The sequence below is a fragment of the Amblyomma mixtum genome, chromosome 4 (assembly GCF_055824585.1).
Source record: "Amblyomma mixtum isolate Tamu chromosome 4, ASM5582458v1, whole genome shotgun sequence".
Lineage (NCBI taxonomy): Eukaryota > Metazoa > Arthropoda > Arachnida > Ixodida > Ixodidae > Amblyomma > Amblyomma mixtum.
Window position 1 is genome coordinate 156655526 of NC_143015.1, and position 13210 is coordinate 156668735.

At 44.5% G+C, this 13210-nt stretch overlaps 1 protein-coding gene across 1 annotated transcript in view; it reads left to right on the forward strand.

Moving 5' to 3' along the window:
• LOC149348904 (uncharacterized) overlaps positions 1-13210 on the forward strand; it is a 39289-nt gene that overhangs the window by 11385 nt on the left and 14694 nt on the right. The window contains exons 9-17 of the mRNA XM_089541026.1: positions 2858-2969; positions 3293-3448; positions 3666-3748; positions 4890-4965; positions 6181-6285; positions 7395-7809; positions 9830-9977; positions 11740-11875; positions 12784-12894. Coding sequence (XP_089397152.1) covers positions 2858-2969; positions 3293-3448; positions 3666-3748; positions 4890-4965; positions 6181-6285; positions 7395-7809; positions 9830-9977; positions 11740-11875; positions 12784-12894 — 1342 coding nt within the window. The remainder of the gene's footprint in view (positions 1-2857; positions 2970-3292; positions 3449-3665; positions 3749-4889; positions 4966-6180; positions 6286-7394; positions 7810-9829; positions 9978-11739; positions 11876-12783; positions 12895-13210) is intronic.

The window sequence follows — 13210 nt, forward strand, 5'->3', positions numbered from 1 at the left end:
TACAGTCTTTGCCAAATGTAACCAGGCTGCATGGTTTGCTTCTGGCTTGTATAGTGGAGCCCTTGTGCACTTTTTAGTATGTACTACAGTCTTTGCCAAATGTAACCAGGCTGCATGGTTTGCTTCTGGCTTGTATAGTGGAGCCCTTGTGCACTTTTTAGTATGTACAGTCTTTGCCAAATGTAACCAGGCTGCATGGTTTGCTTCTGGCTTGTATAGTGGAGCCCTTGTGCACTTTTTAGTATGTACAGTCTTTGCCAAATGTAACCAGGCTGCATGGTTTGCTTCTGGCTTGTATAGTGGAGCCCTTGTGCACTTTTTAGTATGTACTACAGTCTTTGCCAAATGTAACCAGGCTGCATGGTTTGCTTCTGGCTTGTATAGTGGAGCCCTTGTGCACTTTTTAGTATGTACAGTCTTTGCCAAATGTAACCAGGCTGCATGGTTTGCTTCTAGCTTGTATGGTGGAGCCCTTGTGGCTTTCGTAAAGATCAAAGAGGTAAGAAGACCCCCAGTACTTACCTATAACCACTATTTAAGCTTGAGGGAAGCTGTAAGGGCTCCACTGTACGAGCTAGAAGCAAACCATGCAGCCTGGTTACTTTTGACAAAGACTGTACTTATTTATTTGTTAATATGGTAAAACCGTGCAGTAATGAAATGGTTTACAGTCGAGCACGTATATATCGGATTACTATTTACACGGAACACTCAGAACATGGCCTTGAAAATCCCGTGCAAAAGTATGACACTAACTTCGGGTATATCGAACCCACATTCACCAGGACATTCGGTATCTCGAACGGCGAGCTGCACCCCTGCAAGTGGTGCTTCTCCTAATAACATCTCGCGGGCACTTTTTGTGGGTGGAGCCAGGTTGGCTGTGTGGCCTTGGACACATGCTGCTAATGCTAGTGTGCTGTGTGGCAAGGTGAACAAGAGGAGTGCTTGAGGCTAGCCTGTTGCTTCTCGCCCTCATTTTTCCACACCACACCACTGTTATGTGGAAAAGGCAGCATTCGGTGCACAGCTTGTCATGCGGTGAAGCCAACTTAGCCGACCAAAGGCTAGCGATTACCCTTGTCTGGCGTGCTTCACTGCCAAAGGCATTGCAGGCAACTCTGTGTTAACTTTAGTTGAATATTTTTGTCTATAGTGTACTGGTAACAGAATTAGTCCTCTTATGCTAGGCGGTGGCTGGTTACAAAGCACTGTCCGCTGCGGCTTCAATGCAAAGCAGGCTAGGCTTAGCGAGTGGTGTGCTGCCAGTACACCGGGGGGTCATATGTCACTGCAAAAAGCCCGTCACTAGTATGGGTGTGCACTGTATTCTTGCTTCAAAATTATAGGTAAGCTTATCTATTGCCAATTTTTGTACATGAAGTTATCGATATATTGAACTGTTTTCCGATCCCGTTCGAGTTCGAGATATCCGGGCAGGACTGTATAACAAAATAATGGATATAACAAAGTAATAGCTATTCCCCTTGGTGGTTCCCACAGAAGTCAGTGTATGTGATATTTCACTTTTACGAAGTAAAACTTTCCTATAAAGTAGTATAAGGAACCTCAAACAAACTCCACTGGCTGTTTGGCATTGGCTATATTGATTCATATAAGTGCTCAACATTTTCATGCCTATTCAATGCAGCAAATTAAAATTAGGTGTTGATTATAGAGTAACACATCTGCCTCAATAGGGTGGCCATAGCGGACACAGGACATTGTTAATTGGAAATCTGTGGGTGTAGCCTTTGTTCTGCAGCAGATGCAGCCTAATTAATGGTGGTGCCATTCCTGAACCTGTAATTCTGCTGGCAGAGTTTGCTGTGTGCATTGGAGAATGGCACGCAATGTTGGGACTCTCTGTTAAAAAAGTGCAAGGCATTCACTGCGTGGTAAGTTATTCTTGCTGAAGTTATACGCTACAAAATCGATTATTGACAACATTAAACTTCGCACCATGTGATTTCGAGACCAGCATCCGTCTCAAAGTTGCTGATTGGTTGAAAGAGGTCACATGACCTTGTGACGTCATCACAACGTGCACATCATGGCAGGTGGGAATTAAATATAGTTAAATTCATTTGCCACCTGCCAACCGTGGCATTTCACATCATGCGATTTAGTGTCCTGCATTAGTGACAAAAGTCACTGATTGGTCAAAAGGGCTATGATGTCACAAGGTCACATGATCACGATGCGAAAACTCAAAACTGAAAAACAGTGGGGGTGCATGCATCTGGGAACGGGCAAGGCAAGCAGGTTGGGACAGGTTTTCAGCAGGCTCACTGAGCGCATGAATGTGTGTGTGTGCAAGTAAAGATGAGATGATGGGGACAACATTGTGTATGCGGTGAAAGAGCCGACACAGATAAACACACAGATGCAATGTTGTTTCGAATGCTGTCACTTTCTACACTTTAGGTGGCTTAAGCGTCTCCATAATTTATTATACTGTAATCAGCGATGGGTTGCAATAGATGAAGGTGATTTTTGAGATGCAGCACAACACAAGATAAAGCTGATTTGCCTTGCTGTAAAGCATTTGTGCCCCTGCTTCTGTGAGGTTCGAGGGGATTGGATGAGTCCTACAAAGCATACACTGTGCACCAAGTAATTCTTTTGTTGTATGAACAAAAAATTTTATCCATATGCTTAGTATCCAGTCAGCTCTGCTGATGAGGTTTGAATGATAAAGCTCATGAAGTGTAGCACTCATAAATTTGTCCATTATGTGGATGTACCAAAAGTGACAAAATTTATGAAAAAAAAACTCAAAGCAGTTCATGCATACAATAAATTCAGGACTCTGGATTGCATCTTTTTTTTTGCATTCTGTTTTTTTCTCCGCCAGGTTGCCCACGTTCATGAACCAGCTGCAAAAGCTGCTGGAGGCCGTGAAGAGGACCTTTGGAAACCTGTCCTTTGCGGAGAGGACAGTTATTGCGGCCTATGTCGTCCCAGAGGCGAGTGACACCTGTGACTTTCCTTCGCGTTTCTACCGGGCTGCATCTTCTGTTCCTGTTCAAAAATTTTCCAATCGCCTGCTGCAAATATAATCAGAACTAGACTTATTAAGACATGGTTTATGTTAATTGAGGTTGTGTGCAACAATTAGTGAAATATGTGCACCTGAGGAGCTCAAAAAAAAAAAAACAAGTTATGTCTTGATTGCTAGGAGAGGAATGCGCATCTAAAGATGCATTAAGGGTTTAACTCGATTGATGAGGGTGTTCAAAATGAATGACATGTCCTGGGTCTTCTGCTTTGTTTTCTTTTTGCACTGTAGATCGAGTCATCTCTAGAATCACTGTTCCAACTAATCGCGGAGGCCAAGCGAGCCCTCGACCTGATCATCAGCCGGATGACCAACGACAAGCTGACCGCGGAGCCATACGTCGCCGACCTGCCTGTTGGCGAGCTGCTGAACCGGAACCTCAGAAACGTGAGAAACCAGGGAAATACGGAGAAAATTTTAGATTGGGGTGCTTATTGAGGCAACATCCTTGTAGCTTGTATTTTTGAAAGCATCATCGTATGGAGGTTTTTTTATTACTGCGCTAAACAGAGAGGGGGTCATGTTAACTGCTTTCTTTTTTCTTCAGAGGTGAATTACTGGTCCTCGTTCTTCATCTCCCTTTTTTCTCTTCACAACGATGCAGTCCCTGAACGTACGAGAGTTGGTGAAGCTGCGGAGTTTCTACGAAAAGGTCTTCATGACCTTCATCACTCTCATGCGGAAAAAGTGAGTTCCACGGCTTTAGCACCCCGCAGACATTTGAAGTGCATTCCGCTGCTGCTTACACATGGACTGGTAGATATTTAATGCCATTTTGAGTGTCTTCAAAGAAGGCGGGCAGAACATGAGGACAGTCTTGTTAGGGCTTTCACCCGTCTCGTCACACCTTGCTACGCTTGAATAATGTACTAATCATTATTTCACCGAACTATGTAAAGCAAACATTAAAAAATTTAGGGACAATCAATTGGATTGGTGTAGAATAAATGTAATAGCAGCCTTCTTCACATGCCAATGTATTTCAGGTCTGAATCTATTCCAATTCTGGGCCCATTGTCTTTCACTCCCCAATGTATCCCAATTCTGCTCCTGTTTAAATTCTGACTACTCAACTATGCAAAATGTTTCACATTGTTAGAGCGTGGCTAGTTCTCATATCACTCATACAGTGTGCATACAGTGTGCATACAGTGTGCATACAGTGTGCATACAGTGTGCAAACACTGTGCGTACAGTGTGCATGCAATAAATCACCTTCTGGAACTGTGAGAAATCATCGTTTTCATGCAGTTTTCATCTCAGAAACAGGCGTCCACTGCCCAGGTTTTCACCAGATAAATTTATTCTGTGATGCAAACGGTTTTTGCTGTTTTTCAGGACAGCCCATTCGTGGATTGGAATCCTCGACTAATTCATGCATTTTTCCTGGTCCCTTGAAGTCAGAATTAACGAGGTTTTGCTGTACATGTAATTATAAGGTGTCATTAATGTAATGTAGCTGAGGAAGTACTGAAATCAGTTTGTCTGTAACAGCTGTTTCTATATACAGGGCCTCACACCAGTCTTACATTGCACCAATCTTGTGCATTTTTTAAACTATACCGCTATTTTTTTTGTCTGCGTGTCAACAGCATGGTGGCCTGTGGCATCACAAAGACAGTAGGGATGATGTGTCATCATTAGCTAAAGTGGAGCTCGTCAATAACTTCCTACGTGCTAGTGGAGTTTGTAGGCAAGAAAAAGCCATTGTTGGCCAGAGGGATATTTCACTGTGGACACTTAATTTGACAAGGTGGTGGACTAAAGCTCCACAACGGACTTGCACATATCTAACATTTTTTCTGTTTCGTCATTTTTGTCCTTGCAGGGAAAGCTTCTGTGACATGGGAGGCGGCAGCAAGATTAGGTCCGTTGCGAAAAATTTGGAACAGTTCATTGATGAGGTGAGAATCTGGTGTGCCTTCCTCTGCAGTGGACTCCGAAGTCAGCCCCATAAGTCGAGTCAGAAGTTGTCATTTAAGTTGTTTCTGTAGTCGACTTGCAGCTATTAGCAACGTGTCACATTTTAAGGCTGGGGTGCTTAGTCTATCGGAAAGGGATGGTATCCTTGACATAAGCCTGTGCACTCTTTATCTGCCGGTGCTGGTCTCAGTTGACTAATGAAGTTGGCTGCTTCAATAACTGATCTTAGAAATTAGTGCTTCATGCATAGTAAGGTCGTTGTCCTTGTGCAGATGCCTTCATTGATAGATACAAGTCTTAAATGGATATTCGTAGTGTTACTGAATGCTTGTGCCTCTGTATAGCGGAAGGTGGATGTGTACATTTTGATGCTTACATGCTGTATTAAAACGTCACGGCATTAATGAAATCTGGCATAAAATACTCGTCGCTCAGGTTACGACAGGTACAATCACTAATCCTTATTTTACAGGTGGTAACCTGTGCTTCTATGTAATGGAGTTGAAGAACCTTGTATATTTCTATGCTTCTAGGCTGTAACGAAGTCTTACAGGATTTGAATTCCAACACAGTGTCTTTTAACGTGTTGTAAATTGCACTAAGGGCTGAGGACATCTGAAAATTGGTATTTATTTATTTATTTATTTATTTCGTTACTATCAGGGCGGTTGAGGCGTTACAGATAGGAGTGGTAAGTATACTTATACAAATAAAATACAGTAAGGAGAGTAGTTAACACAGGTGATGAAGAAGAGCAGATCTAAAAGCTTCTGGTTCAGAGATGGAGACGATGCAGGCGGGCAGGTGGTTCCAGTCTGAGCTGGTCTTGGGCAGGAGAGAATAAAAATACTGGTTAGTTCTGCAACTTGGAACACTCTGGAACTGTTTCTGTTCTGTGGCCCTCATTTCTTGGCACAGTTTGCAACATGTTTTATTCTCTACAACTAGCTCACCACTATACGCTTTCTCAAAATCTTAGATGAGGCTACAATAGATGCAGGAATGCTGGGAACACCTGTAACACTTTACAATCTTCTTAATGCACTCTGGCCAGGGAATTCTACAAATCTTATCAAATCGTATCGTCGAGATTCTACCGTGATAAAGTTGGTATCTTGTGTGACATGAAATTGCACGTGCATTTCTGCACTCCCAAACGTCCAGCAAACACCGATGCCACGTGTGGTTTTTTGCAGATTCCGATGCTGCTCCTGCGGATTGAGGAGCTCCGGTCGGCCGTGCTTGAGAAGCAGAGTTGCAAGGAGTGGAAGTTTCTGTTCAAGCTCGGAACCTCCAAAGTGGTGAGAGCTTTTGGTGCACTTTGGTCCACTCTCTCTCTCTCTCCTTCTTTTCTTGAACTGTTTTTATAGTTGTTTTTCCATATGCACTGAAAATATTGTGTAAAACTGCTTGTAATTTGAGGCAGCCTTTAGAGAGTGACTTTCTGGAGTTATTTGTGTAAATATAGGTTTCGCATTGGCCTGATTGGCTGAAGAAGCAAATACTGATGTAGGAAAACAAAATCTGTACGTGGGTCCACTTTTTCGTCTTCAGGAGTCAAAATTTTCATTCGCCAACAGATACAGTCACAATTCAGGCCTCTAGTTTTCTGCGGTGGAAAATTTGAAATTCCGCGAATTCATACCTGAAATTTTTCAATATTTTGCAGGAGCCATAACACAGATAAAATAAATGCGCAGCTTTATTTTTGAAACACGGCTTGCATACACCACAGTTATCTTCCCTACAATTCAATGTTCGATGTAGGTTCGATGTCACATAGTGCTTGGTAACCTCGCACGTGATGCCTTCTCTGTGGGCCAAGACCATTTGGTACTGACCTATGGGGCAGAAATGTGGAGGCTAACAAAGAGGGTTCCGCTTAAGTTAAGGACAACGCAGCGAGCTATGGAAAAAGAAATGATAGGTGTAACGTTAAGAGATCGGAAGAGGGGAGAGCAGGTGAGGGAAAAAATCAGGTTAATGACATCCTAGTCGAAATCAAGAGGAAGAAGTGGGCTTGGGCAGGGCATGTAATGCGAAGGCAAGATAACCGCTGGTCGTTAAGGGTAACCGAGTGGATTCCAAGAGAGGGCAAGCGTAGCAGGGGGCGGCAGAAAGCTAGGTGGGCGGATGAGATTAAGAAGTGTGCAGGGATAGGGTGGCTGCAGCTGGCACAGGACAGGGTTGATTGGAGAGACATGGGAGAGGCCTTTGCCCTGCAGTGGGCGTAGTCAGGCTGATGGCGATGATGATGATGATAATGATCATCTGAATTAGCCTTAAGAAACTCGCATGCATGGCAACATCACTTTTCCCTTTAGGTAACTCCAGCACACCCGAACGTAATCATGGAAGTCTTCAGCATAGACATTGTTATCAGGGATGAGACACGTGCTTGCGCTCGCAGACGTGGGTGCTGAACAAGCTGGTGTGTCACCGGGAGACCCTACACCTGGTCATGACGCGGCTGTGCGACCTGGTGGCGCGCGACCAGTTCACGGCCGCGCTCGTTGAGCTGGGCATTGTTGTGCCTACGCCCGAGGCCCACCAGAACGGCGGCACGGAGGAAGAAGACGACGACGCACCGCTGACTGTCACGGCGGCGGCGGAGATGGGCAGTACCAGCAGCAGCCTCTGCGACAGTGGAGGATTGGCTTTGGCAGCGGCTTCGGCCGCCGAGGTCGAGCGGCCGCAGAGCGAGCCGATTGAGTCGCTATGCCGGCCGCCAGCTGCCAAGGACAGTCGGCTGGCGAGGGACAGTCTCCAGCTCTTCCTGGATGGCAAGGACACGGACATGTCCTTTGAGATTGTGGCTGCACCAGGTGTGTCGTAGTGTACCACTTGTCACGCTTGACGACGGACTCGCACGTAGTACACGTTCCCAATCCTTTATTCACACACCCAACACCACATCGTTTCTCTCGCCACCCCGCTCGTCCCGCTCAGTCCCCTGCCTCCCGCCGGCTCTCTTCATGTGCGCGCCCTCTGGTTCTTGCTCCCGACACCACAGCTCTCCACACGGCCTCCGAGACTTGCGATCCACACACACACACACAGCTGGCCTCCGAGATCCGCGACCCACATGCCGGCACTGACTCCTCACACACTCATCTCGTGTGGCTTAGAGGTGCACTGAAGAGGAATCTGAACTGGTATCTTTACTGCGGGAACTCGATCTACACGTTCTCAGCATTCTTAGAAACTTCAAATTACTGGCCTGTGCGGCCGATTTCCCTAATTTAAATTTGATTAAACGTCCCATTCCCACCTTTTTTTTTTATATTCCCCGCAGACAGTGGGAGGAGCAAACCAACCTTTCACCCAGTGCCATGGTGGCCACTCTGCCATCGGCGGAGTGATACGTAGTGATCGGCGAAAGCAGAGAGTCCACGTGTATTTTTATTTCCGTGGGCCTAATTTGCAGCTGTGTAGTCTCTGAATAGATCTGTTTATTCACGGAAACCTAAAAAAACAAAAACAAAATAAAAGCGAAAGCAAAGCCGCAGGCCCACTGCTTGTAAGGCACTCCATGCTTTGGTCGACCCCTCCCACTGTCTGTGGGGAATTCGAAAATTGGAAAAAAAAAACCGAGAGCTGAACGTTAATCTGATTTAAATTAGGGAAATTAGGGAAGTTTCTAGGAAAGCTCGGAACGTGTAGGTCGAGTTCTCAAGGCAAAAAGACGAGTTTAGATTCCTCGTCAGTGCACCTTTAATGGGACACTGCGAATAACTCCATCGAATTTATGTTTCTAATAAAAACTGATTTTGGTTGTGCTGATGTTTGTTTGGCAGCAGGAGATGCGTTTGTAGCTGAGTTTGTAGTTTCATATCCCGTACATAATGTCTATCTGGCTGTACAATCCACCTGCACAGACCACACTGACATATCTTGCACAGTTTTTAAAATAAAATTCTGTGAACATAAAAAAAAGACCACCCTGTGGTTCTGGTAGATATTGTGTCAGCAAGCACCAGGCTGGGAAAACTTCAAAATCTTTCCTTTGGATGCAAAGCTTCATGTCAGAAACCTCTGACTTCTTAAGGGGGGACCTTTGTCTTGAAAATAAAATTTTATTAATCTAGATATAGTAATGAAATTTTAAGGCCACATGTATTTTTGTGTGCTGATTTTAGATATGTCATTTCGTGTAAAACAATTCCTTCTTGAGCACTTGTGCAATTTTTATGTAAGTATTTAGGGAAAAGTTTTGAAGAAAATTTGCTGCAGGAAACTCGCTGAAATGCATGCCGTTGGGTTCTCTTGACACCAAGGAATGCAATAAGGGTGAAATTATCATCCTGGCTCTCATAGAACTTGAGTAATAGGGTACTGAAGCTGCCACTTCTGAAACAGGAATACACACTTTTTCTTCTCACTTCTGAAGCGACAAATTCAAAACTCTATAACTCAAGTTCTATAATAGCCAGGATGATATTTTTACCCTTATTGCATTCCTTGGTGTCAAGAGAACCCAATGGCATGCATTTCAGCGAGTTTCCTGCAGCAAATTTTCTTCAAAACTTTACCCAAAATACTTGCATAAAAATTGCACAAGTGCTCAAGGAATTGTTTTACACGAAATTAAATGACGTATCTAAAATCAGCACATAAAAATACATGTGGCCTGAAAATTTTATAACTGTGACTTCATTAATAAAATTTTTTTTTTCAAGACCAGAGTCCCCCCTTAAACTGTGTTCCACAGAACCCCAAGCATTCCTTGAGGGGGGAGGGGGGGCTTGCAAAGTTGTTTTGCAAAACTCACAATAAAGTTGCCTTGAGTTGTCTTGAAATGCTTTCCTTGTTCTTCTTTCTCATTTGCTGTTGCCAATGCTGTAGGCTACGGCGGTGACTCAAGTCCAGAGGCGGTCAACGATGCCGTCTCGGGCGTACGCTGGCAGATTGGTGCTCATCGAGTCGTCGTGGCAACCCGTTGCAATTGGTTCAAGAAGGCACTACTCAGCGGCATGCGAGAATCCATCGACAGGTCAGTGTCTGTGTATCACAAAACGCCATTAAGCAGAGTAGCGTAAGAGAGTGAGGGGCTCATTCAGATACTTACAAAATAAACCAATACTCAGTGTAACCTAGGAAAAGATTGCAGAATGTGATTTCTTTTTTCAGGGTGAAATTAATTATGCTCGGAAATGAGCTGCATAATCGTTTAGTTATAAAAAAATGCTGTAGAAAGTAGAGGAGAGCCCAGGTGTTCATGAGATCCAAACCCATGATGTTCACGTGTCATCACGTGCAGTGCAACATGCAGATACAATCAACCCTATGCAGATGTTATTTGGATCCTAACAGTGGCATGGTTGTCTTTTGTTCCGCTTTTTACGAAATTATTTCTGTATGTACACTCCCACTGAGACGAACTCGGTTAAGACGAATTCTCGGATAATGTGAACAGTATGAGACCATTTGGTTGCTTTCCTTTGGTGCTCTTGGAGCTGGAGGAAAAGCAAAAATCAGAAAAAAAAGCACAAATAGTAGTTGCTGCGGAAGAGAGAAAAAGAGGATGAAAAAAAAGAAAACTAAATAATGTCGCTTTCAAGCACTATAGTGTGAGCTTGTATCATGCCCTCACTCTTCAGCTTACTTCATGCATAGTGCCACTGTGTTTTGTATGCAGTTATCCTCTTGCTGAAAGGTCATTTTATTCAGCACTTTCTTTTAATGTATTACTCGGTCACACCTGGCATGCTGATATATAGGTATCTTTTTTTGAGGAACTTTTGTTGAGATGAACTTCCGATAAAACAAACACATTTTCATGGGCCCTTCAAGTTCGTCATAAAAGGAGTCTACTGTAATTGATTACACTACTAATTTCCCACCATAATCAACACCACCTTAAAGAGAATAATGTGTACTCATTTAAGTGCCTGATTTATTTTTTTTCGATTTGGCTGGGTGCACCGCTTCCACGGAACCAGCCCATTTCGTTAATGCCTACCACGTGAGTTCGCAGTGATGAGGCAGTTCTCTGCTGTGGCCAGATGGAACCCAACACAGCAACGTGTCATTGGTATTGTATTGGTCATACCAAGTGTTATAGGCAGGCGTCACCATCTATTACATCTCAGCAGAATGCGTTGAACAGGTTTTGAAATGATATGCAGATTAAATACTATTTTCTTTTGATGTTTTTTTTTTTTTTTTTTCAAATTGCCGGCTGCCAAATTTTGGTGTGCGGCCCTTACATTATATTGGTACGTATGGTAAGTTACAGTCCCTTATGTTTTATAGGCGAGTACACCTCAAGTCTGCAGTTGAGCTCCGCCCACATACACGACCGCTGCACAGATTTCCTTTGTGACAAAAATTAGGCCATTGTCAAACCTTTCCTTATTACCTAAACCATAAGTGAATACAAGACGAAATTACAAGTTCTAGAATTTTGATGCCTCTGACTTGTTGACAGTTAAACATTGAAAGGCTGATTTTGTTCACTGTCGTGGTTTGCCAGCGGAGTAATTTCAGGACGTCATGGTCCATGGTTCACTGTTACCTGCTTCTTTTTTTTTATAAGTTGTATCCTTTTGATAAGTTGGTTCCAGTGACTGTTGGCTTCTTTCATACAAAATGCCATGAGAGCTTCCATCATTGTGGTACAATTCCAAGCAAGCAGGGGCAGTATACTCTTGCGATCAACCCTGAAGGTGTTGCTTCTCAAGTCTTTCATTGCAGTCTCAAACGGGTGCTAGTCAGTGCTTGCTGAAGATGTGTTGTTTTCCTTGCCCCTGCAGGAAGATAGTGGTGCACGACACCCACCCGGAGGTGTTCCAGCTGTTCCTGGAGTACCTGTACCGCGGCTGCCTGGACTCACGGCCCCTCACCACCGAGCAGCTCGTGGAGCTCATGCAGCTGGGTGACCGGTACGAGGTGAGAGGAGCTTCGACAACTTTGGCCTGCCTTATCAGTGGACTTTCACTAGACCGTTGTAATAAGGGCTTTCTAGACATCGTCACAGTTCTTGCTGGGCTGTCGTATGCACCCCGCAGTAGTGCGGTGGAAGCGGCAGCGGAGCCGGATTGCAACAGTCCAGAGAGGAGGCCTCTGGACATCCTCCTCGCCCGGTGGAGAGGTCAATTAGTCCGACTCACCTAATTCAGACTGCCAGTTCAGTTTTATCAAGATTGAGCATATTGAAAAGGGCTTCGAACTCTGCATGGCATTGCTGGTGCACCAGAGGAATGGCAAGAAAATTGTTTTTTGGAAAAGAAAAAAATGAAGTTACCCTTACACAACTCACAGGCACATACTGAATTCAAATTGACGAAAAGCCCAATGATCATTGTGCAATGCCAATGTGTATGTGGGCATAAGTAGGTCGCTTTGCTGCTCGGCAGTTTTAATGTCTTCGAATATAGAAGTGGTGCAGCTGATAGCTTGCACTTGCCGTGTTCTGGGTGTATTATTTCCAGTAATGCACCAAGTATGAGCCAGGCTGACGAAGCTGCCTGTACTGCTGTGGTAATTTTTGATACAGTTAAATCTTCGTTAGGCCTAGCTCGCATGGCCATTGAAAAACTACGCGAAAATTGGCAGTACGCTGATTTGCGTGTAGTTTTCCTATGGTCATGAGGGCTGCCAATTTGCATGTAGTACGGGGCAGGGTAGCAAACCCGGTCAGCCTCCCTCCCTTTCCTACATTGCTCTATCTCTTTCTCGGGATGAAGTCATGCCACGCCTTAGACGAACCGTGAATCTTATCTCGTGAGTAGCAGATCTGTCATGCCTTGTGGCGGACTACTTGCAGGACCTCATTCCCTGTCTCTCTTTGGGTGCAGGTTGACATGCTGAAGCAGATCACTGAAGATGTCCTCCGTGACCACCTGGACGAGGACTCAGCACTGTTCCTCCTCAACCTGGCTGACCAGCTGAACGCACGAAATCTTAGGGTGAGCTCTGCAGATTGCAGTGCTGTGGCTCTGTTCCCTTGAGCAGCACCCTTTCGGTCATTGTATTGTGGATGCGGAGTGAACACTGCCACGAGCTCCTTTTGTTGACATTTCAAAGGGTGTGCATTTTGCTTATTGATGTCAGCATGCGGCCTTATCTGTTCTTCTTCGCCACGTGGGACGAGTCATCTTGGCTGTTTGCAGGATTTTCAATCACATGCGGCCGATTATATACATCTTCGGAAATTTTTCACGAAGATGTGGACCCGTTATCAAGAATGTTCCGAGTTGTGTTCAAATAGAGCACATCTTACAG